This window comes from Grammomys surdaster, unplaced genomic scaffold, assembly GCF_004785775.1.
Source record: "Grammomys surdaster isolate TR1022 unplaced genomic scaffold, NIH_TR_1.0 143, whole genome shotgun sequence".
Taxonomy (NCBI): Eukaryota; Metazoa; Chordata; class Mammalia; order Rodentia; family Muridae; genus Grammomys; species Grammomys surdaster.
The window spans coordinates 2,794,773-2,819,884 of NW_021604601.1; the positions used below are offsets into that span (position 1 = coordinate 2,794,773).

General features: G+C 43.4%; 1 protein-coding gene across 1 annotated transcript in view; it reads left to right on the forward strand.

The window, feature by feature from the left end:
- Positions 1-257: 257 nt before the first annotated feature.
- Ppp1r14c (protein phosphatase 1 regulatory inhibitor subunit 14C) overlaps positions 258-25,112 on the forward strand; it is a 92,504-nt gene continuing 67,649 nt past the window's right edge. The window contains exon 1 of the mRNA XM_028764388.1: positions 258-1,164. Within this exon, the coding sequence (XP_028620221.1) occupies positions 862-1,164 (303 nt within the window). The 5' untranslated portion in view covers positions 258-861. The remainder of the gene's footprint in view (positions 1,165-25,112) is intronic.

The following is a 25,112-nucleotide window of genomic DNA, read 5'->3' on the forward strand; positions in this document are numbered from 1 at the left end:
TCTGGGAGGAAAGCTGGCGGAGCTGGGAACACAACAAGACATTTTAAGTCCAGCAAAAGCTGAAATGCTCCCGGTCTCGATGGCTTTAGCCCCTCACCCTCTTGGCTGCTCAAGTCTTCAGTGTCCTGCTTAGGGTGAAACAGGTGCTTGGTAAGAGGAAAGAAAAACCATTCTGGGAATAATTTCTCAGGCGCGTTGATTGCCTGATTGCACAAACATCGCTTCGTCAATTTTCTTCCCAATCCGACAGAGGAAGTGGCATCTGTGGTGGTCATGGCGTGAATAGGGATGTGTGTTTGGAGCCGCGGGGTGGGGCCGAAGGAGATGGGAGGAGACACTCCCAGACATCCTGGGAGAACCACGGCGAGAGGATCCCTCAGCGCGGTCATTTCCCACGACCTTTACCCGATGGGACAGAGCTGATCCAGACTGGGGGAGTCGACAGATTTCGTGCGCCCCAAGGTTGCTCAAGAAGCGCAGTTCGCGGGGCAAGAGACGAGGACGCCGGCGTAGAGGACCGACTGTCCCCTGCCACTCAGACGATCCACGATAGTCTCCTCCCTGGACTACACACTCCCTCGCGGGTCTGTCCCCGGGCACAGATTCTCCACCTCGGACGACTTCCAAGCCGGGGGCGGTCTCTAGGGCTAGAGCACCGGGGTCCTTGGAGGCGTCTTTAAGGCTTTGGTCCCCGCCCTCATCGCCCGCCCTCTTCCCTCCTCCTTGCGCGCGGATCCAGCGGCTAGGCGCGCTGAGCAGGTGCGGGCCATCGTATGAGGCTGCCGGGGCCGCGGTGGTAGCGGCGCCGGGCGCTCGCCCGCCCCATCTCCGGGCCACTCTCAGGCTCCGGTGCGCGGGGACATGTCGGTGGTGACTGGCGGCGGTGAGGCGGCCGGCGGGGCCGGCGGCGGTGGCGCGCGCGTCTTCTTCCAGAGTCCCCGCGGTGGCACCGGCGGCAGCCCAGGATCGAGCAGCGGCTCCGGCTCCTCAAGGGAGGACTCGGCGCCGGTGACCACGGTGGCCGCCGCCGGGCAAGTCCAACAGCAGCAGCGACGCCACCAGCAGGGAAAAGTGACAGTGAAATACGACCGTAAGGAGCTTCGGAAGCGGTTGGTGCTGGAAGAATGGATCGTGGAGCAACTGGGTCAGCTGTACGGCTGCGAGGTACCTGGACACTGGCCGGGAGGGTCGGGACCTCTTCCGCCCCGCTGTGCCCACCCGGGAATTTTCCGTGGCTCTGGCTCCCAGGTGCGCGCTGCCCCAGCTCCAGGGGACCGAGCCCCGGGAGCCTGTCGCTGTGTGATCTCTCTCCCCGGGGTGCCCTCTGGCGCCAGGGCGCCACGTTTGGGACACCCGCTGCCTAGGTTCAGCTGCCTAGTGTCGGGTGAGCTGTAGGCTCCCTCGATGGCGTGGGAAGAGGGTTGGGTCCCAGGAAGCTCGATGCTTTCCTCCGTGTTCCCGGAGCATGTCTGCACAGCTCTAACTACACCCAGTGGGACTCGCCTTGGGTGGCTCGCTTTACTTGCACCCTTGTAGAGCCTGGGAGAAGAGGGCGCTTAGTGAGTGCCTGTGGCTAGGTAGATGAGGAAGGATCTTAAAAGGCTCCTGGAGTGGAGACATTTTGGGGATCTGACTCCCCCTTAGCTCCTTAAATTGTACATCATAACCGTGAGACCAAAGCTCCCTCTTTTTCAGCCACCTTCGACGCAAGTCCTCAAGAGCCTTCCCCAAGAGGCTCGCGTAGGGCTTTGTTGCAGCTTTGTTTCCTTCCCAAGCTCTGTAATTCCCACTGACCTGGCGCCCAGGAAAAGCCCCCAAGAATGCCTAGGCAGGTGGCACACGCAGTGCCCCTCAGACTTGCCTGCTCTGGGTGCCCAAGTTCCCTGCCCGCCCCTCCCCCAGCCCCAACAGCACACAGTTCCCTACAGTTCAGGGACTGAAGTTATGCACAGGTCTGACATACATACATTGGATGGAGGGAGAGAAATAAGCAAGGCCAAATGGTTTCCTGAGAGTCCTTGGTTAGCAGAGAATAGTTTGGAAGGATGTTAGCATGAAGAAGATTAATAATTAAGAATGTGGTTTCCAAGTTAAAGCTGGATTTGTGTTCTTGCAACTATTGGGCTTTTGGGGGGAGGGGAGGAGAAAGATGAACTCGCTGGCTTTACCAATTCAAGTAGCTAGCTATCCTATCGTCACGTATTTTATGGCCTATCGTGAATATATATTTTCTTTAGCATTCATATTGCACAAGGCAACAGTATTCTCCATGCCGACCATCGATGAATGATTGTGATATAATGAAGCTTGAATGTATAAGCAATAAGCTTGTAAAAATATTGTTTTTCTGGTCTAGCTCTCACAAAATGCCCAGTTAGTTGCATAAGTAAAAAATTGGCAAAATTGAACATGGTCGTGGGTTTGCTTTTTTTTTTTTTTAATAGGAAGATGTTGGAACTCTTTAAAGAAACAGTCTTTGATTCACATGAAATTCTTGTTGGATGACTAGATGTGTTCAATCGTGTCTCTATAGAATACAATTAATTTTCTTTTTATTTCCTGTTGGCTTTAATAGTCCATTCTGGGTTTGAGAAGGTTTGAGTTACTAGAGAAACTATTGTTGACATTAACAATGCTTTGTTAGATGTACCCTGGGAAACCAGCAAGAGCTCTCCCTGCTTAGCCTGACGACTTATGTATTTTACATCATCTGTAGGGTAATTGGTTGTGGGGGTTGGGAGTGGAACTTTGAATGTTCACTGCATTGAACATGTAGTTTAGATCCATGTTTCAAAGGGTAAATATGACCTTGAATCTTTTCCTTGTGTCTCCCCCCCCCCCCCGCCCCCCTTGGGCTTTTAGCCTTTGACCATAACAAACAACTGGAGGGTTTGAATGGAGCTTTTGTGGTGAAATTATATAAGATGTTCTGCATACATTGCCGTGTGTCAATATTCCCCTTCTACCTTGTGAGGCAGGGGAGTGTTAGCCTTTAGCACTGTACCTATGGCAATTCTGCTAGCTAATAAAGAACCAGGTGGAGTACTACGCAGCCATGCACGGCCTCTTCCCAGCTAGTTCCCCACCGAGTGGGCTCTATTTTTAGTAGTAGCTTCTCTCTCTCCTGAGTACCTTTTCTTGCTCATTACTTCAAGTCTTACCAGCCTTTGGTTCACGAGTGAGAAGGGCCTAACCCCGCCTTATAGCTTTGGGCCTTAAAAATATGAAGTATCCTTTTAATATTTAAAATTGGAAATTGGTTGTATCTTTCAAATGTTTATCAACACAGCAAGCCAACTGGCTAGATGTCAACCTTCATACCAGCGAGAGACCTGTGCTGTCTGCTGAGTTGGGGGTTGTAAAGAACATGCACTTAATTTTAGAAGGACTTGTATCAGGCAGATTATAAGTTAGATGAGTTGTCCTGAGGATGGAAAATAATTTTCTTTTGCAAGGAAAAAACATTTAATGTTGGGAAGGGGAAAGAAGAAATACATAGACCTGGTTGAGGTTCTTACATAGAAATTTGCAGGACCCAGTCAATTTTGTTTGGAGAATAATAGAGTGGGCATTTGAAGAACCCTGGTTCCATCCTCCATGCTTTTAGGCACTTGACATGTACCAATTCATTTCCTATTCACACCAGTTCATTTTCTATCCACACTAGATCATTTCCCATTCACACCAAGTAATTTCCTATCACACCAGTTCATTTCCTATTCATACCAATTTACTTCCTATTCACACCAATTCATTTCCTATTCACACCAGTTCATGTCCTATTCACACCAGATCATTTCCTATTCACACCAGATCATTTCCTATTCACACCAGTTCATTCCCTATTCACACCAGTTCATTTCCTATTCATACCAATTCATTTCCTATTCATACCAATTTACTTCCTATTCACACCAATTCATTTCCTATTCACTCCAATTTATTTCCTATGCACACCAATTCATTTCCCACTCACAGCACTTCTAAGATGAGAGGCCCCTTGCTATCACTGTTTTACAAATAAGGAAACAATCTCAGAAAAGATCAGGAGGCTTGACCAAGCTCACAAAAGTGGGAGTGGCTTGGGGTGAGAGGTGTGGATTCAAGCAGTGTGATTCTAGGACCGACATGTAACTACTGGGCACACCTGTAACTCTGTATGGAGCAAAGGAGTCACATAGGTTATGTCTCAATATTGAAAAGTATGTATTAAGCTGATATATGTGCCTCTAAATGCACTCCACCTATATCCGCTCTGGTAACTGTGCCCTATAATGAATTTCAAGGCTAAGTGCGAGTTTTGAGTTCTCACATACCCCAGAGCTCTGAACTGGAAAGAACTTGAGAGAATCTTCCCCAGGTCTGAATGTCTTCTCTTGTATTGCCCACATTGGCACAGTCCTACCTGGCCATACACATTTGACCACATGTACTGCCAAGTTTTTTGTCCAACATGTAGGTTCTGGGACTCAGACTTACCAGCAAGTGCCTTTACCCACTGAGCCATTACACCAACCCATGTCTGGGCTTTTTACATATCTTGTTTTGTTTCTATGCCCATGTCACTGATTCCTGCCCTTCTAGAAGGAACTTGTTCATGCTCTGGAAGCTTCTTGACAATCAATGAAGGAATTCTGGTCACATGGAACATCAGCTAAAACCAGTTGAGGCTCATTTGGTTCCAGAAAGATTTCACACAAGTAACATGACAGGAGTGGAGTCTAGGGGTCTGGCCCTCTTACTCAGTCCAAGGGTCTTTTGAAGTCACAGATAAATGTTCTCTCTCTCTCTCTATCTCTCTCTCTCTCTCTCTCACTCTCTCTCTCCTTCCCCCTGTCTTTAATCTTGTGGAAAAGCTTGCACAGTGAAATTTTGAGCTAGGAATTTGATTGTAACAAAACTGTTAGGTTAAATCTGGATCCATATGTAAGGAATTCTGTTTTAAGGCATTTCTGTATCTCCCAAACTGCTTTTAAGAACATTTGAAATCTGGCATGCTGTCTTCCCTGACAAGGGGTGCAAGATGGTTTACTGGGTAAATCATGTCATTTTCTTCCAGTCTTGCCCCACCTTAAGGTAACATCTGTATTTCTAGTTTTGCAGTTTGGTTCCCTTTAGAAATTAAGATCTGTTGCTAAGGACATGTGGTTGAAATGGCAAGTTATGCTAGCCATGAACATTCTCATATGTTGGCTTGCCCTTTACTTTTGAAGTCCTTTTGCTTTTTAAAAGTGGTCCTCTAAGTTATTGGCCCCTCCAGTGCTGTTGCTCCAGGCAAGTGTAGCCATATCTGCTTTCTACCTGGGCATCTGGGATTTGAAATTGGATCTTTGTGCTTGCTGAGCAAGTGGTCTTATTCACTGAGCCAACTCCTTAACTGCCAAGTCTTTATTATTTGAGTTGTCTGACTGACCTGTGATTATTAGTATTTCAAGATCATACTATTATTTTTACTTAATTTATTATTACTATTAATGTGTTTATGTGCTTGTGTGTGTGTGTGTATGAGAGAGAGAGAGAGAGAGAGAGAGAGAGAGAGAGAGAGAGAGAGAGCGCGCAGGTGTATATGAGCCATGACACCCACATGAAGATCAGTGGACATTTTGCAGGAGTCGGTTTTCTCTTTCCACCATGGGATCTGGGAATTAGAATTCAGGGAGTCAGGCTTGTACCACAAGCCCTTTTTCCCCATGACCCATCTTGCTGGCTTCATCCTATTATTTTTAAAAATTAAAAAATACTACAACAACACAGGCATATTAAATGTACAAATTAGCATGTTTCGCTGTAGCCTTCCTGTATTTGTATAGATCATGTCTTATGGCTCTGTGTGGCCTGCGAGACAAAGCTCTGTCAGTGGATTAGATCTTATGTTCAAATGCGGCTTGTCGTTTTCAGTGTAAGTCCTTATTTTGTGCATACAACCCTGCTCGCCAACATCAAATTCGCCTGCCTTGTTTCATCGTTGGCATCTTAGCTGGAAGACAAAGCTGTTCTTTAGAGTTCAGCCTGTGGGGCAGTTGGGGAATCCTCATTTCTCCAGGTATTACGGAATGGGCTTTACTGTTGTTCTTTTAATCCTCATGAACACAACCTACATAGAATGCTAAGACGTAAGAGTTTCTGAAGCCTTCACAGGCAGCAGAGAGATGGACCAAGGGAGGCAGGAAGGCAGTTTGGCCCAACATGACTCAGTAGCCGGTGGTGGTTCAAACTTTGGGAGTCTGACTCCAGGTGGTTTATTTAAGGCATATTTAAACACAGCACAATTTGGTGAAAATTATTCTGATGATGACTGACTAAATCTTGAGCACATAACAAAGCACATAAAATCTCCTTGAGGAATAAAGTAAGCTAAATACAAGTCAGACATGACCGCATCAAAATTCTTTGTAAAGCCCATAAAAATAGGCTCTACAGATTGACTGAGAAAGGCAGGTTTACAAGTCACTTAGAAAAACAAACTTATGATAAGGGCCTGGAGAAAAGGGTATGGTGTTGGCTCTAGATACACAGATATCACACAGGTCATCAGGCTAATACACATGTCTGCTTCTTGAGGAAGTTCAATTCAGCAACATGTCTGCTCTGGCAAGGGATCACATCCAGAGATTTTCTAGGTCTCTGTGGTCTGACTTGAACACAGACATGCTCTGGATTACAGTGTAATCTGGATGGAATACAGACACACTCTTAGTACATATCTTTAATCCCTAACAAGGAATGTAAGGTTAGTTTGTAGAAAGAACAGCCGTGTTTGAAAGTGACATCTAATTGAGGGGCAGACAAAGTGACAAATCAGAGAAAGATTTGACAGAATGAGACAGAGATCAGAGATAGGATATACCTAACTCACACAAGAACAGCACAGGAAAGAATAGCTACTTAAAAGCACAGAGGAGAGAGAGAGAGAGAGAGAGAGAGAGAGAGAGAGAGAGAGAGAGAGAATGGTGTGTGGTATGTAGTGTGTGTTTGTGTGTATGTACGTGTGTGTAGGGGGGGACAGTTTTACAGAAACAGATTACAGAGAGAAACTAGACCACAGGTAAAGATAGAACCAGAATGATCCAAAGAATGAGAAGGAGCCATAAGATTAGAACATATTGCCAAAGTTAGTATGAAACCAGGCAGAGCAATTCAGCCAGAAGCTGAGGGAACCCAGATTGAATCAGTCAGCTTGGATGATTAGATTATGCAGAGGCTAGTAGTTTCTAGGCCTAGGCCTAGGGATAATTAGAACAGAGAAGGAAATGCTCTGGTCTCAGCCCAAGCCATGTACTCACACAGCTTGGGTCTGGCTCTCATCACTTCATCTGAGGAAATAAAAGCAGCATTTATATCCGCTCCAACCTTTTTTGTGGAATACAAGTTTTCCATTCCTTCCCTTAAAGGAGCAATCCTGTATCTCTCAACACTGTGTGGATCACAGTCCAGGTTACCCTAGTGCAGTGGTTCTCAACCTCCCTAATGCTGTGACATTTTAATACATTTCCTTGTGCTGTGGTGACTTCAACCACAAAAAATCTTTTTTCGCTGCTACTTTATAACTATAACTTTACTACTGTTATGAATCAATTATACTGTAAATATCTAACATGTGGGATACCAGTTATGTAAAAGGGTCATTCAGGGTCACAACCCACAGGTTGAGAACTGCTGCCCTAGAGTGTGATTGTGATCACAAAGACCTCCAAACCCCGTACACTAAGAGTAAATTAAACAGAGAAGGAAGCAAAGCAAAACAAAACAAAACACTGTAGATAAAAGAATTCTGAATCGTCAAAGTCAGTAACAAAAACTACACTTAGCTTCATGTGATAGTTAATATTGTCAGTCTGCAAAGATTTATAATCTTCCAAGAGACAAACTCATGGGAATGTCTGTGAGGGTGTTTTCAGAGAGATTTAGCTGATTGTGGGAAGGCTCAATCTGACCCTGGGCATCTGACCCTGGGGTCCTGGGCTGAATAAAAAAAGCGGAAAGCAAGAGGAATATAAGTATTCCTCTTCCTCTACTTTCTAACTAGATAAGCTCTGAGACCAGTCATCTCATATCTTTGCACTATGCCTGTTTCTCCATAATGAACTGTGCATCCTCACACTGTTGGCCCAAGAAGCCCTTTTCCATAAGTTGCTTTTAGCTGAGTATTTTGTGTAGCATCTAGTTTTTCCTATCTTGCTCTAAGCTCTGGGAGGACTTTCCTACCAGCCCCCCACCTAGATTCCCTTGGGTCCACAGATAGAAAACAACACACACACACACACACACACACACACACACACACTGCAATTAGTTTTAAAATGACTTTGCTAACTCAGTGACTGGCCACACCTAAATCTCCCCTGCTACCCCAGACATAAACAGATAGAATGGCCATTGGCCACTCCAATCAAAAACTCACATGGCTGGTTGGCTTTATCTCCTGACACTATTGCCTGTTCCTTCTTCCCCAATCCTCTTGGCGCTTCCTGAGCAACTCTAAGTGTCCTGCCCCATCCTCCGTCATTAGTTCCTGGTATCTTTGTTGGTCAGTCAAGAACCAGCTGGGGAACAGGACCTTAACATCAGAACCACCCTCTACAATTTCGTGCCAGTAATGGGAAATGTAACTATCACACCTCCCTTTGGAGGTGTGAGAAATGGGTGGACCTGAAGTTAGGAGTGTGCTCTGTGGCTGGTTAACTTGCCTTTATACTGCCATACTTCATTTAACAAGTATATGAAGGTAGACAGTTTCTTTGATCTATTGAGCCTCCTCGACCCCCCAGCCTCTCTGTTGTAGTGATCATCCTTATGTGAGGCTTGGCTGGCAAAGCATCCAGCAGAGTATGTGGAATATAGTTGATATGTGGTTGTGATTGTTGTTGTCTTTATAAATGGCCACTACCTGTGGGTAGTCTCTGTGAAAATGGGAAAAGAGGAGTCAGACGCAAGAAACAAGGGTCTCTGTACATTAAGTGATAAACTATAGGGAAGCATGTAGAGTCTACTGTAGATAGAAGGGTTGTATGTGTTTGAACTTGAACATAAGTAAGTTCCAGGCCTTCTAGAAATTAAATGTTTTAGTGCATTTAACTATTTGAAGACAAGGACCAAATCAATTTTTATTTATTTTTTGTTCCTAATAGGGCATACTTCCTTAACTTTTAAGGATTTCATGAGATGAAGGAGAAAGTACTAACCTTCAGAAAGTGTTTTGAAAGTCATGGTGTTTTAGTATCAAAATTCGTTCACAATGTTTCTTTATGGTAGATGCATTTAGAAAAAAAAGAAGAAGAATCCATCTATCATTTAATAACTGTAGCTCATATCTTGCATCCTTACTGTTATATTTTGTCATTGGTGAAAACCAAAACCAACCAACCAACCAACCAAACAACAACAATAATAACAACAAAAGTGTACTTCCTGGCTCCAAATTTTCAAGGTGGCAGTATCAGCTAATGGCCTTGCACATTTAAATTGAGGGACTTCATTAGGAAAGCCAACCTATCATGGGTCTCCAGCTGCTCTCAGGTGACCCTGCCATGCTTCCCTGTCAGATCCTTCTCTGATGTGTATTTGCTTCTGGTGTCTCTATCCTCCACAGCTCACAACCTGGTCTGGTCCTGGAGTGGGAGAAGTGAGTGCTAAATTGTTTCAATTTTTATTTTCTGTGCTTTCTTTGCATAGTTTCATTGTATCCCCCTGTCTCTTGTTTCCTGTCCTTGGGTATTTCAGAGTTTGACATCATTTTAAGTCTCTCATTATGTCCTGGTTTCTCAACTGGTGACGTCTTAGTTGGTGTCTCAGGAGGCTGCTCCAGGTACATCTCTGCACTGATTATGCTGCATGTCTGTATTGTCAACCTTTCTCCATCTGCACTTTCGATCTAACAAGTCCGAAAGCTGAAATCTTTTCTCCTTTGTTTAAAGTAGCAATTACCATTCTCTACTAGACCTAGGCTTCTCCTTTTCTGTCGTGTACCCCAGCTACCATCCTATCTTTCTCTATCCCTTTCTGTTTTTTCCAGGTCTTTCCCCATGTATGACACATATGTCTTTGAGTCATGGTGATCTGATGTCAGCTTCCAGCACAGCGGTCCTAAGGGCCACCCTGGGTCTCAGTCTAGCTGATTTGCATAGACCTGACTTTGTTTTGGCAGTGCAGCAGTTCCTTCTGAAGTACTTTCTTGTCCGTGAGCATCTTAAGCCAGGACTGTTCCTCTCATACATCCTCCTGCCCTCATGACTTTCCATTTGCAGATCCTTTTTGAGTATTTTCTCCAGGTCTTCCCCTGCAATGGCACCTCCTATGCCCTGTCTCCAGCCCACGATCGCCTCCCTCCCAGCATCTGCATTTGTGTACAGTCTTTCTGGGTGACATGACTCTCCCTACTGGTACTGTCAGTTGATGTCCATCTGTTGTCAACGTCTAATTCTGTCTTTTTAGCCTGAATTCCAGGCATTTTCCAGGCACTTCGAAATGGACATCTTCCCTAGATGCTCAAAGGAGGCTCATGCCCAGCTGTCTGTGAGGGAGTTTCTTAGTTTCCTCTCAGATCTGCTCAGTCTTCCTCAGTTCCCTTCATGTTCATAGTTGTTCCAGGAAAATATCATGTGAGATCCTTATCTCTTGTCCCTCCCTACCTGGGCACACCCGGTAGTCCTGAAGTCTTGTTGCATGTTCCTCAGATCGTTGGCATCTGGGTCTCGATTTCTCCAGCTACTGCTGCCATCCAGCACCTTCTCATTTGCCATTTGCTTTACAGCAAGGGCCACTCATTTTCTCTAAATTACCAGTACCACTGCAACCATCAGCACCCCTCGCCACAGCTATTTCTGTCACTACTGCTACCACCACTAATTCAGGACTCAGGTGACTCATGTCTTTCATTTCTCAGCTCTCTCAATAAGTGAATTGTGTACATGTGCACTTGTGCGTGTGTATGCATATGTGTGTGTGTGCATGTGTATATGTGTGTGCACATGCATGTGTGTGCATCCATGTGTATGCATATGTGTGCTCGTGTGTGTGCATGCATGTGTGTGTGTGTGTGTGTTGGGATGAGTACTGTCCTCATTCTTCATTTTATAGGGAAGAAACAGAGATCAGAGGTGTCATTTGCCCTTGCTCAAAGTTATACTAATTCCCAAGTCACATAGCCAGGATGCTGCCATTGGTTATGGAATCTGCATGTATGAAGTTCTTACTTCCTTTACCATCCCTGAGGAGCAAACAAAGAGGCCCAGGTTCAGAGTGCTTCAGCCACAGGCCCTGGTCAGAGGCCATAGACTGTGGTCTTTGGGACCCGGCTTCCTTTATCTTCATTTCCACCTCTCCATCCTGGTGCTTCAGGAAAGCTTGATGGTTTCCTAGAATCTCAGTCGAATCTCTGTCTCCCTCTCTCCCCTGGTGTTTTAGGCTAGGGCGCTCACACCTAACAAGGCGATCCAGGGTGTGGAGGTCTCCCCTGTTAATTTCCCTGGAGTTGTCCACTTCCTGCTCCACACCTGACTGTTCCTCTCTATACAGGTCAGCACGGGTTCCCTTGACCACAATCACATGTCCCCACTTTCTTCCAGTTACACGTTGCTTTTGCCTTGACTCAAGTTGACACCAGAGATTTCTCCTCTGGGAAGCCACTGTATTCTGTTTTCCCAGCAGGCTGACTCACAGGCCTTTCTAGACTGCGCTTTCTACTATCCTGTCTCCCGCCCCTGCCATACTTGTGAGGGTGGACTCTTGTCCTGTTTGTGGCTCTGGTCACTCACTCTCCTGGCTACTCCTGGGTGTCCCTGCTATGGACTGACTGTGTTTCCTTGCCACTGATCCCGAGGGTGAAATTTTAACTTCTAAAATGACAGTATTTGGACACGGAGCTTTGGGGAGATAACTGTGTTACAAAAGGTCATGACTACAGCCCCTTTGATGGTCTTAGGGCTCCCATAGAGGGATAAAGAGATCAGAGCTCTCCCTTTCTGCCCTCTTTGAGTTTGCCAATGCCTCCTTGCTGTGTCCCTGAAGAGGACTCTCAGCCAGAAGCTGACATCACATGCTGACAACCTTGTCTTGACTTCTAGCTTCCAACAGTGTGAGAGACTGATGGTTGTTGTTTAATCTTGGTCTGTGGCATTTTGTTGTGGTAGTCAGAATGAGCCCCACAGTGTCTCACACCTTGGCAGTGGAATGAGAAAGGTCAAAACTGGCGCTTCAAAGCAGCGGTGACATTTCTGGGCTTACTGACATGCGTGCCCTAAATTAACTACATTGATACCATGTTGCTGTGCCCGCTTTGAAACCTGTTCTTTCATTGTTTACTTGAAGTTATGGTCCTTTCTCATGGCTGTAAATTATAACTGTGTGTCCCTTTGAACCTGTGAGCTCAAGAAAGTTGCCACGAATAAAGCATAGACACACAGGGGATGAAAGTCTTCAGAGGAGGCGATCACAGGTTATCATCCTCTCCTCTGTCATTTGAAGTTCTTGGTGTGCACAAGGACAAGATCCTGTTGCACTTCAATACTAATGCTTGCTTGTGCTCTGACTGGGTGTGTCTTCCATCTGCAAGTAAGATTCAGAAATGAAATATTGAGTAGAGCAAGAAATGAAAGCTTGGGTTTCTGGCTCTACTGAAAAGTTCAGGCTAATAAATCCTCACTTCATCTTTCGTATTCAGTGTTGATGTTTTTTGGAAACCTGTTCCAGGGAGATATATTAGGGTATATTAGTCTCTAAAGCATTGTTTTATGCTGGAAGTGGCAAAATGGCAAAAAAAAAAAATGGGGGTTTTAATTTTTGAAAGAGTCCCTTAAGGCAAATGTGGAATGAACTGTTGACTACAGGCATATTCATTCATTCATTCATTCATTCATTCATTCATTCATTCATTCCTTTCCCCATTTATTCATTCAGCAGATACTTACATAGGACAAAGGTACAGGGGACGTTCTTTTTTTCATTTTTTTTCCAGTGACCAAACAACTGAGAACAAGAAACTTAAGGAAAGGAGGCTTGTAGTTTAAGGGACACAGTCCATCATGGGGGGAAGGGATGGTAGCAGATTGCTGTGGCGGCAGATGTATGCAGCTAGAAAACCCTACATCTTAGAACAGGAAGCAGAGGGTGCAAAGGAAGTGGAGCCACGCCACATAACTTCAAAGGGCATCCTTCGGTGATGCACTTCCTCCAGTGAGGCTCCCCCTTCTAGAACCTTCCAAAACAGCTCCAGCAGCCTGGAACCAAACATTTAAACACAAGAGCCTCTGAGAGATATTCTACATTCAAACTGCAAAGGGGATGAAAATACTTCATCCTTTTCAAACATGCAAGGGGAAAGGTAAGGTTGTCAAGAAGCTTAGAGAAGAAGGAAGGAACGCATACAGTTGAAAGCATATGGCAGCAAGACCTATGTCTTCTTCCCTGTGTGTCGATGAATTTATTAATATTTATTCAGAGTACTGCATCTGTTAGAAACTTTTTCCTTTACCCCGAGCCAGTTTTAAAGGGAGAAGTTCAATGATAAATTTATTGAAGTTATAATGCAGATAACCTGAACTGATTTAATTATCTTTCACTTTAGTGGGAGATGTCAGGTCTCAGGGAAGAGAAGGTGAGTTGTTAGCAGGTGAATTTGGGGAAATGAGTGTATTAGGGGAGGAAGTGTTTCTCATAGGCTGTGGAAATCTCCCTGGCCTCTCTGACATCAGATCACACTTGTTCATTTTCTCATGATGCTGTAGGAAGGACCTTGGACTCCTGGGCTGTCTTCTAGACAAGCTGTTTTTTATCAGCTTGCACCCTTGGGAAATCATTTTTGCCACTGGGTTTTATTTTCAGGTTTTCTTTCCTTATGTGAAAAAAAAAAGATAGTAAGAAAGGACTGTGTCTTTGCAGTTCTGACCTTTAGAGATGGAACCAGAAAGCTTGCCTTGCAGGAATGCTGATTCTGAGAGCATAGGAACAAGAAGCAGAGAGTCTTGGCAAACTAGTTCACCAAATGGCCAGTCAACTGAGGCATCCTATGATTATGGTGGAACTGAAGTGACACTGTCCTGCCCCAGGCGGGATGCTTCAAGTTAAGATGAAAATGTAGGGATGAAATTGTGCGTGTGTGTGTGTGTGTGTATGTGTGTGTGCATGTGTGTGTGTGTGTGTGTGTGTGAGAGAGAGAGAGAGAGAGAGAGAGAGAGAGAGAGAGAGAGAGAGCATGTGTTACAGGCACACTTAAAGGTCAATTTCATGTACAGTGTCTCAGGTGCCACCCATCTTGTTTTGTGAGACAGGTCTCTCAGTGGCCTGGAACTCAACTGTTAGAGAGGCCAGCTAGCCATTGAGCCCAGGGATGATCCTGTTTCCACCTCCCCAGTGCTGGGATTACAAACATACCCCACCACATTTAGCTTGTTACAAGGGTCCTGGGACTCTGCCTCAGGTCCTTATGTTTGCTTCGCAAGCATTTTACCTACTGAGTTTTCTCCCTGGACTTATCAAAAAGAAACTTATAAAATGATTTTTTTGTCTCCAAAAACACCCTTCAATCATCAGCTTTTGAGTTAAATTTGAAATCTGCCAGCAGATACTTAGCATCAACCAGCTATTTTTATTCTTCTTCTTTTTTTTTGGTATTTAATTGGGGTAACCTTTGTCAAGAGCTGGCATATTTGACTTAAAAACTGCAGCCATATAACCTATAATAGTGGCTGTCAGTGGTGACCTTCTCTGTGTTCTTTGTCCTTTACCTTGTCAGCTCATAGTGAAGTAATAGTGACATTTGTTTTAACTTGAAGAGAAGTTAAAACAAATAAAAGATATAAAGATATAAAGTGAGTATCAGAGAGAGAAAAATCATAAAAGCTCAAGAAATAAAAATTCGAAAGGTAAAATTCAATTAGCTTGAATAAGATTATGAACACATCCAGATTAAGTAAATTAATTTGTGCTGGGGAACTTTATGGTTAGTCTTAAAATTAATACAATAGCATAATACAAAGAAATTAAGGCTGTATTGTAGGTTGTTATTATGATAGTTTGAAAAAGAGTGACCCCCATAGGCTCCTAGATTTGAATGCTTGGTCACCATGGAGTGGCACTATTAGGAGGTGTGGCCTTGTTGGAGTAGGAAGTGTGTCATTGGAGTAGGAAATATGTCACTGGTGGGAGCTTTGGGGTTTCAAATGTTCAACCCAGGCCCAGCACCTCTCTTCCTGCTGTCCCCTGATGTAAATCTCTAAGCAATTTCTTCAGCACCATGCCTGCCTGCAGGCCACCATGCTTCCTACCACGATGATAATGGACTAAACCTCTGAACCTGCAAGCCAGCCCCAATTAAATGTTTTTCATTATAAGAGTTGCCTTGGTCATGGTATCTCTTCACAGCACTAAAACCCTAACTGAGACAGACCATCATGGTAGGATGTGAAAAGCAGAATTTGTTACTCTTACAATGTGAGCTTATTTCATACAATGACGGGATCCTGAAGTATCATTAGGTAGTATCACTCAACAGCCACAAAACTTTGGGATATGGCTAGTTACCAAATTTTTAAGATGAGAAAGCCAAGCTCAGAAAGTTTCTGTGACATGTATAAGCCAGTCAGTCCAAGGAAAGGGGAAGATGAGAGAAGGCCTGGCCCCTGGGAACTGTGGGCCCCAGCCTCACTCTCAGGCCCCTGATACAGCTATGAATACTAGTTCATTTGACCCCTTCCACCAGATGTGTTTGTCTGTTGTATGCCTGATACATTCCCAAGAGGATTTTGTCTTGGTTCAACTATTGATGGAATTCTGTTATTTCTTAGATGAACCATTTCAGCAATTTGTTTAGAGAAAGATAAATCCAAATCCATTTGCTTCTAAATATATGACACAGTGAATAAAACTGCTTATTTTTTCGATGTCCAGGCTTGCATGAACAGTTAGCAATAGACCTACGCTTTCCATCTACCCAGTCAGATCGAAGTGGCTCTAGGCTCAGTCTGGTTTGTGGTTAAAAGCTACAAACTCATTTTTATTGTTATTGTTGTTGTTGGATTGCATATATTGTAGTTAATATTTAAATGGAGATTCCTTTGATCATTTAGTTCCCAAATAAAAGACACAAAACTTTTAGATTTATAATAAGTCTTAATAGCACTAGAGTCGGGAAGATATCAACCTTCTATGCTATTTTGTTTACTTCCCTGTCATTAACCCAGAAATATCACCTGCCATGTTCTGTTTGGGCTGCCCTTACTCCAATTGGCCAGCACTTAGGGCCATGTTTTCACCCTCCATTTACCTCAGGCATCTTCTTCTCTTTTCTCTCTCCTCATGGTCTCTCTCCAGACCCCAAGCCCCAGGAACAGAAGCCTCTCTTCTGTCCAGCTATAGGTTGGAGGAATATTTATTCAACCAATAGTTTTATATTAAGGAGCAAGGTTACATAGCATCACTTGGTATATGTGAGGATCTCCTCCTCCGTGAGGCAACCAGATCTTGGGGTGTGTTTAGCATTACAATAAATAACAAGAGACCAAACCTCATCGTCCAGATATTATACATGTGCTTTACCACCAACTACATCAGCACCCTGGAAACTCACTATGAGTAAGCCATAGCTTACCGTATGTATTTTACCCTCCATGTCTGAAGGCACGAGACATTATTTTTGATGGACAAAAGTAAAGTAATTCTTTTTCTAAATAAAATGGGAAAACCCATTAACTTGCTTGCATACAGTAGTAAATACTTTCATTCATGTCTTTACCATCTGTGGCCAATGATCTGTTAATGTCCTCCTCTTACATTTTATGCGTAAGTAGATGTAATTGGTATGGCCACTTCATTTCTGCTTATATTAATGGAATTAAATCTATTTAAAGCAAGGAGGTAAGGTGCAGGGTTTTCAGACTGGCAAAAAGGAAAAAAAAAAAGGCTTTTCTGCCAAGTTCCCATGAGCGAATACTCTACAATTCTAATTAGTCGGCTGAGTTTTCTCATGTTTGCCTTGGGTGTGGCAGTTCTCTGACAAGTCGAAAGAAAATGAGTCATTGATTTGGTGCTAGAACACGACTATACTTGCTACAATGAAAACACCCCCACACATCACAACTCCAAGAACAGCATGGAGCATCTCTGGTAGACAAGTGCCTTTTGTTCAGCTAAAATATTCCGTTTCTTCGTCAGACTCCAGGAGGCCTAGAATTTAATAATCTCACACAATCTCATACAGGAAGCAGTATATGGAAACAGTTTATGCTTAGCATCGTCTTTTGGATGAGCAAGCTATCACCTAATCTAAGCCTGAAACTCTGCAAGCAGTGCCTGGTCATGCGTCAATGCACTGAAAAACACCCGTGTTTGACTCTGAGATGGATGAACGGGGGCAGGGGATGGGGGGCTGCAGCCAAGGAGAGAATCTTCTCAACGCTGAGTTAATCCTTCTCTCTACAACTGAAAAAGTGAGGAGCTGCTCTCTTGTTGATGATCCTACATTGCAAATTGTGAAGGAAGACACAGAGAACGAAAGAGCGAGAGTGAGCAAGCAAGAGAGAGAGAGAGAGAGAGAGACAGAGACAGAGAGAGAGAGAGACAGAGAGAGAGGCAGAATATCTAAGATCCCTTGAATGGTGAGACCCACATTCTCATTTAGTCATTGCACAATGGAATTGCCACACGTCCAGCTGCATGTCAGAGCTGCAAGGCTTGGGGGCGGGGCCATGTGTGCACCTCACTCTTCCTCCCCAGGACTCTAGGTCAAACCTACTTCCCTCTGGCCCAACTTTATAACATCTAGATCAAAAAGTTCCTCAGTATATGGGACATAGTTGTTCTATTTTAAAGGCCCCTGACGGTTACTACCACATCGCTATGTGACCCACGTGGAAGCTTTGCCTTCTGAGATGGACTCGCTAACCTTACTCCCATCCACCTTCACTCCTGGAGGGTCTGTACATCCTTCTCCTCGACTTTCCACTTTAAATGCTCTAGTCTTCCCAGAGATTACCTTAAAAAAATAAATATTCAAAACATTCCCAAGAAAAGCCAGGGCGTGTATGAAATCACTGTTAGCAGCAAATACTGCTGATGACCCTCTCTAATTCTTATCTGAATTTAAATATATATAAAGCATGTATTTAAATTAAAGTTGTATTATTTGTCCAATGAGGGGACAGAGGCTTATGAAGCCCTTTTGTGTTGTTTTGAAATTTGGACTGAGATTGGGAGCATATGATAATAATCAATATGTCAAAATGGAAAATCCTTAATGGATTCCTTCAAGGAATTACACTCTCAAAACAACTACACATGTGAATCATACATGGCTTGGATGTATGTTATGTGTGTCTAGAAAAGATGCTGGATCAACATACAAGAACATTAATAGTGCTTTTTTTTTTTTTTTAGTGACCTTAAGGCTCCTTTTAATCTTGTTTCTGTTTTGTGTGATGACAATGTACCCCTCCTTTACAAGGGAAGAACCTGGAGGGTATTTTGGAAAAGCCGGTGTCCTATGTAACCCACTCTTCTTGTAGTCATGGGTAAAAAAAATTAAAAAACATGCTTTGTGTCTGTTCTCTGATACTAAAACAGAATGTCAAACACTGGAGACTTTACAAACAATAGAATGTTATTTGCTCACATTTTGAGGGATGAGCAATCTAAGGGTGTGGCCCTGGCATCTGCAGAAGGTCTTAATAGTGCTGGATAATAAGATGGGAGAGCAAATGAGAGGGAGAGGGAGAAGGAGAGGGAGAGGGGGGGGGGGAGGGGGCGGGGGAGAGAGGGAGACTTAGGAGAAAGAGAGAGCACTCCTTTCTGTTAGAAATTCTGGATAACTAACCCTTTCCTGGAGTAACAGCATCGGTAAATATAGAACCCTCATAATTTCACTGCCCCTGTGATGTTCTGCTTCATAATCTCGCTATAAATGGGACTGATTTCAGCAGGAACAGTGGAAGTACTTTGGAATCAGAGCAGCCACAGGACTAGAACAGCTCAGGGCTGGGGTGGGTGAGCCTGGTATGACTGTGTTTTGCCATCTTCTCCTTTTGAGGAAGGTGGATGATAAAAAATTGTAATTGTAAATACTTAAGGAAAAGCTGAGCTAGCCTATGTATTCCAATCATCTATTTCATATTTTCAGAATGGGCACCTAAAAGTCTGCAGGGTGTCTTGTGTTTGGGGGTGCATGGAAAGACAAAAGGACAAGCAGGTTATACCCTCTACTTCTACATGGGAGTCTTGTCCCTCCCACCTCCTTCAGATGAGCTTAGGAGGGCAGGCAGCCCCTATTTGTGTATATTGGCCTTTTGAGTATCCTCCTTATAAAGTGCCTGTTTCAAAAACAAAAGAAATTAACAGCAATAGCAGCAGCAACAACAACAACAACAGCAACAACAACAACAACAGAAGCCCATTTGAGTATTTGAGTTGCCTGTCTTGTGGATCTTGGTGTTATCTGTACACAGTAGACCCCAGGTGAGCCCTTTGCAGAAATAAGCATGATGAGTGTTTCCTCCTGCCCTAGAACTGTCCTCTTCACTCCCATACTGGGATGTTTGATGAACAGAAATGTTTACTCTACTATTTCCCAGCCTGTCCATTTTCCCTTCAGGGCTGGCTCATTCATTCTGCATCCTCTTTCAGATTTCCTTTGTTTCCACTTAGGGATGTTTTCTCTTCTGTGTTTTGCCTTCTCCATTCAGATCTGTAGTCTGCCAGACATTGGTTTAGTGCATGGTGCAATCTATAGATTAACGTTTAATGATTCCTTCTTGGACATTCCTTGGCCCAGCACTGTTCCTTGGAAAGACTATGTTCTCTCACTGTGGCAGCCATACATCAGAGGACGGTGTAGTGGGTATGAATGGAGGACTGTAGGTTTGCTCTCCCCCTCCCTGGTTAATATGCTAAAATCCTTATGCCCATGAACACCATACAATGGTATTCTGAGAAGGCACCATGAGTCTGCCATGAGGGCAGGACTCCTGTGAAGGAGATCTTCTCTGCTCTCTCCCAGAGATCAAGGAGGACCCAAGGAGAAGCTACCCTATTAGGAATTTGGGCAAGGCACCTGTTGGCACCTTGATCTTGGATTTTCAGCCCCTAGAGCCATGATAAATATATTTTTGTTTTATTTAGCATTTTTAGCCTGTTCTGTTTTGTTATAGCATCCCCAAACTGACCCAAACAGAACGCTTTGCTTTTGTAACTCTAAATAGAGTTTGGTGTGTGAGTTTTGATGTTGGGTGGGGCTTCCTATCTTGCTGTCTATATTCCAGCCCTGTGGTACCATGACCCTTGCACCTTAGGTAGTCAATAAAAATAAGATGATCGATAAATGAGCCTGAAGTTGCCCTTAACATACAAGTCTTTTTCCAGAAGTATTAGTTTAGGCTCAAAGAAAAGATACTCAAATTTTGTATCAGAGAAAAATTAACTACAGAATGTGTGTGTGTGTGTGTGTGTGTGTGTGTGTGTGTGTGTTTCTAAGAGACCCAAATGTAACTTTTGACTAACCCTGCTGACCAAACTCCTTAGGAAAGCCGTCCAACCTTCCTTTTGCCGTACTTGGTGCCAGGCAGAAAGTGGAACTGAATACTTGAACTCTTTCTGCAACTTCTATTTTTACTTTTAGAACATTTGTTGATTCTTTCTTTACAAGTTAAATGCTCAGCACAGAGAAGGTAATTTTGGAAATTTTATTTCTGGGATAGCTTTGTTTATCATCGTTATTTAAATTTTTTCCTATGTGTGACAGTCTGGGCAGGCATGCAGTTAGCCTAAGAATTAGAGCTTTTATGTTGCTATCAGACAACTCTAAAAAAAAATAATTCTAAGAAATAAAAGACTATTTTTTTAAATGCACAGTGTTTTATACAGTGAATTCAGGAAAATACGCTTTTTAAAATTTTGTGTTGTCTCAATGACTCAGTCGAGACTAGCAGAGAAATGTGTTTTCAGGAGGTTAGTGTGGACTCAAGATTTACCCATGAATCATTGCATCAGATCACATTGCAAGTGGGCCCCCTGATTCTATTGCTCCTGGCCCACCCAGGGTCAGAGAGATCTGGACACCTCTCTTTTGGCCTTGCTCAGCTATCCTGCCTAGGGAAGTGGCTCTTAACCTGTAAGTCGTGACCTCTTTGGGGTTAACTGACCCTTTCACAGGGGTCCCCCTAAGACCATTGGAAAACACAGATATTTACATCATGACTCACAAAATTGCAGTTATGAAGTAGCAATGAAAATAATTTTATGATTGGGCATCACCACAACATGAGGAACTGTATTAAAGGGTCACAGGATTAGGAAGGCTGAGAACCACTGTGCTAGGGCCTGGACCCATGTCCAAAGCCTGTCTTCCCCTTCCTTCCTGGAGCAATGTGAGTGAAGAGCGTGAGGGAGTGGGCGGGAGAGGGTCACTCATCTTCGTAAGCGTTTCTTCAGTCTACTTCTGCCTGATTGCTACTCTCTGCTGCCTCATAGCTTTTGTGGGTAAGAAGAGAGGCTACCATGGTGCTGGGTACCACCTTAGGAAAAGGAAATGTCCTACCTACTAAGGAACCAGGGCATGGAGTGCTTTCATTCACTAGTCTGACATGATGAAACTTGAACTCTTCCTTAATTAATACCTCTCTGTTTTCTTTCCTTTTCAGTTTAAATATCCAAAGGACACTTTATATAGTCAGCGAAACCTCATTTACCCAGAATTATTGACAGTATCAACCATTTGGGGCTATTGGAGAACCTCAACGAAAGCAGTAATAACTTTGGGGACTCAGAGAGATCCTGGTGCTGTGTCTATCCTTTGCTGGAGAGAGTCTTGGTGGTCAGGCAGAACTTGTTTATTTTAGACATAAACCTAACAAGGTCTTTTTTCTACCATCTTGATTTGGAAGCAGTAAATAAAGATACTGGGGGTGAGGCAGCAGACTGCCTGGTGGTAGGTAGCTTGAAGACTGGAACCATTTTTATATGAAATAAGACAGCTAGCTCCATTCCTGTGTCAGGAGCCTGGAAGGTGTCGCCACAGTGCAGTGCAATATGACATGTGATTACAGGAAGCCTAAGCCATTAAGGAAGCTTGATTATATTGAAATTCTCAGTTACAGAAAGCCAGCACATGAACAATCCATTAGAGACTTGCAGAAAAAGGGTATGTGTTAGTTATTTCAAATTGTTACTTATATGTAACCAACATTTTCCTAAGAATAGTAAATAAACCAAATAATTATTCTGGGGAGAGGAGAGTCTCCCTTCTTCCCTCGCCCCTCCTCCTCGGGTTCTTTCTTTCTTGTTCCCCCCTTTCTTCATTTCCTCCCCACTCCTGGCAGTTCACTTTATTACTGATCTGTTTCTGTCTTCTACAGTGTCTCCCCTTCTCTCTACACAGGCCACTCCCCCACACAATACTCCTTCCAACTGTCCCATGAGTTTTTTCTTTTAACTTTTCCTTATAGCCAATGAGTTGTTGGCCAATGTTTAGCAGCTTATTCTCAGGAAGAAAGGCCCCGAGTTGATAACATGCTCCAGTTTCCTGAGGTGTAAGCAGTCTCCCCATGGCTTTCATTGCAAAGCTGGAGGTGGCCCAGGGAATATGAATGCCATGGGCTTCAAAACCTCAACAGCATAGATCATAGTAAAGATGATAATTTGAAAATTAATATTTAATAACTTTAATATAAATAATTAATGTACACGTTTATGTATTGTGATTAATTGTTACTTAACATTCAGTTATTGTTCATGTGAGTCTGTGAGCATGTGTGCATCCCATGACATGTATGTGGAGGTCAGAAGACAACATTCAAGAGTTGGCTCTCTCTTCCCATCATGTGGGTGTTAGGGATCTAATTCAGATCTTGGAGTTTGGTTGCAATTATTTTTACCACTGAACCATCTTGTGGACCCTTGATTTCTAAAATACGTCATTTAACTCTATATATCCAAAATACTTAACATAAAATCACTGTGAGATTATTAATAAGAGTTTGTGCTCTCTTAAAACATATAATTTTTTCAGCATAGGTAAGAAGGATCTTACAAATTTGGATCAATGGGATGAAGATTGACTTCATTTCATGGAGTGTTTAATGATTTTTGATGGCTTTCTATTAGCATAGAACATTAGTCCTGTCCTAGATTACCTGTGTGTAAGAAGGAGAACAAAACAATAAATGAAACACAACCAGAAAGAGAGCTCACCTTGGCAACCTTGAGCCATTGAACTCGAGTGACTAGTCAAGTATCCTGGACTTCTCTGTTAATGGCAAGAAAAAAAAGTTTGGTTCCATAGTTACTGTTAAGAATTTTGTTTCTTTTGGGTAAAACAGACCTCGATGTAGCCCAGGATGGGGCTGAATCGTCTATGTGCAAAGATGATCTTGAACCCCTGCCTCAGATTCCCAAGTGCTAAGGTTATAAGCATGTGCACCCACACCCTGCTAAGAAAATGTTACTGTTTACATGAGCTAACCCAGATCTCTGATGGAAAGAGAAGGTGCCACACAAACCAAAGACCTGCTGCAGGAAGTGAGGATGCAGGATGAGTTCTGATAAAAAAAACAAAAACAAAAAACTAACAAAACAAAACCCAGAAACAACAACAAACAAACAACTTATAGACAGAAGAAACTGAAAGAGAGAAGAAAACTGTGTGAGGAGAGATCAAAAGTAGAATTCACTCAGGCTGACTACTTGCCCATGCCAGGCGACAGACCTCCTGAGATCTTAGTGATGCGACCTTCTGCTTGCCATTCTGCAATTTGCACAGCATTTTGTGGGGGGTCACTCTTCTCTGCTTCTTGAGGAAATGGTTGGGTGGCTAACTTACTACTGGGGTATCCATTGTCACAGATTTGGAGAACAATTCAGGTTGTGAGCCATTGTCTTGATTCTTCCACACACAATGTTTTCCACACACTCCTCCAGTTTTTTTGTTGTTGGTTTTTTTTTTTTTTCAGTCTGGTGACAAGTTCTTAGGGAACATTTCAAGAAAACGAGGAAGATGTTTTTTCTGGTTTTAATGATTTCATCTTAGAAGCCACATAGTGTCCTGTCTGTTCTAGTCCCCAGTCCAGCCAGATTCCAAAGAAGGGAAGGAAACATGGGTCTCTCTTTTTGATGGGCAGAAAGTCAAGCCAAACCACTTAGTGAGATAGGGGACTAAGGTGAAGACCATGACTGAAGTCAAACTGGGAAAAGGAAATCACCACAGGGAAAAGACACAGCATGAAGAATGGAATGTTCAGTAGACTTTATCGTGTGCTAGATACCTGGAACGTATCTATGAATGTCACCTCCTCCCATTCTTGAGTAAAATGAATGGAGAGAGTAGTGACAGGAGGTCAGCAGACAGCCTAGGTGGTCATGGTAAGGCTTGTCTTTTTGCCTAGTAAAAAAATTGAAATTTGTTCCTAGGTAGACTAGCTTTTATGTAGAGAAGTCACATGATCTTATTACATGTTATTAGTGTAAAACTGTACCCCTCTATTTAGCGTTAAGTTTTCAAAGAAGATTAAAGCTTTCTAAAATTTGTTTTTAGAGTAGTCTTCAATGAACAGCAAAATGGAGGGGAGGTAAAGTTCTCATATTCTTCGTGTCTCCACACATGTATGGTGCCCCCCCCCACTGTCAACACCCCAAGCCAGAGCAGTGAATTTGTCATAATCAAAGGACTTATATTGACACTCTTTATTACCCAAAGTGCACCATCTGTATTACTGTTCACTCTCTATGTGGCATCTCCTGAAGATGTCAACAAACGTATAACGACATGTGTCTAATAGTATAACATTATTCAGAGTAGTTGGACTGTACTGAAAACCCTCTGCCTACTGTGTTTGACAGTCAGATTGTGACATTTCTAAAAATATAGCTCTCTGTGTAAAATTGGTAAAGCTAGCACTGGCAAACCATGGGACACTAAATGCCTCATAGCTGGGGAACACTGTTTTACTGTTTTATTTGCCCCCGATGACAGGCTTGACTGTATAAGAAAATCCCAGGAGCCCAGAGGTAGAAGAGATGCTAGAGACAGTTGCTTCTAACTTCTCTGATTGGCACACGGATTCCATCTGTCATCTGGAAAAAGGATCTCCCAGGGCTGTGATTCCTCAGATTTCTCATGTCCCACACAGATTTCCAAG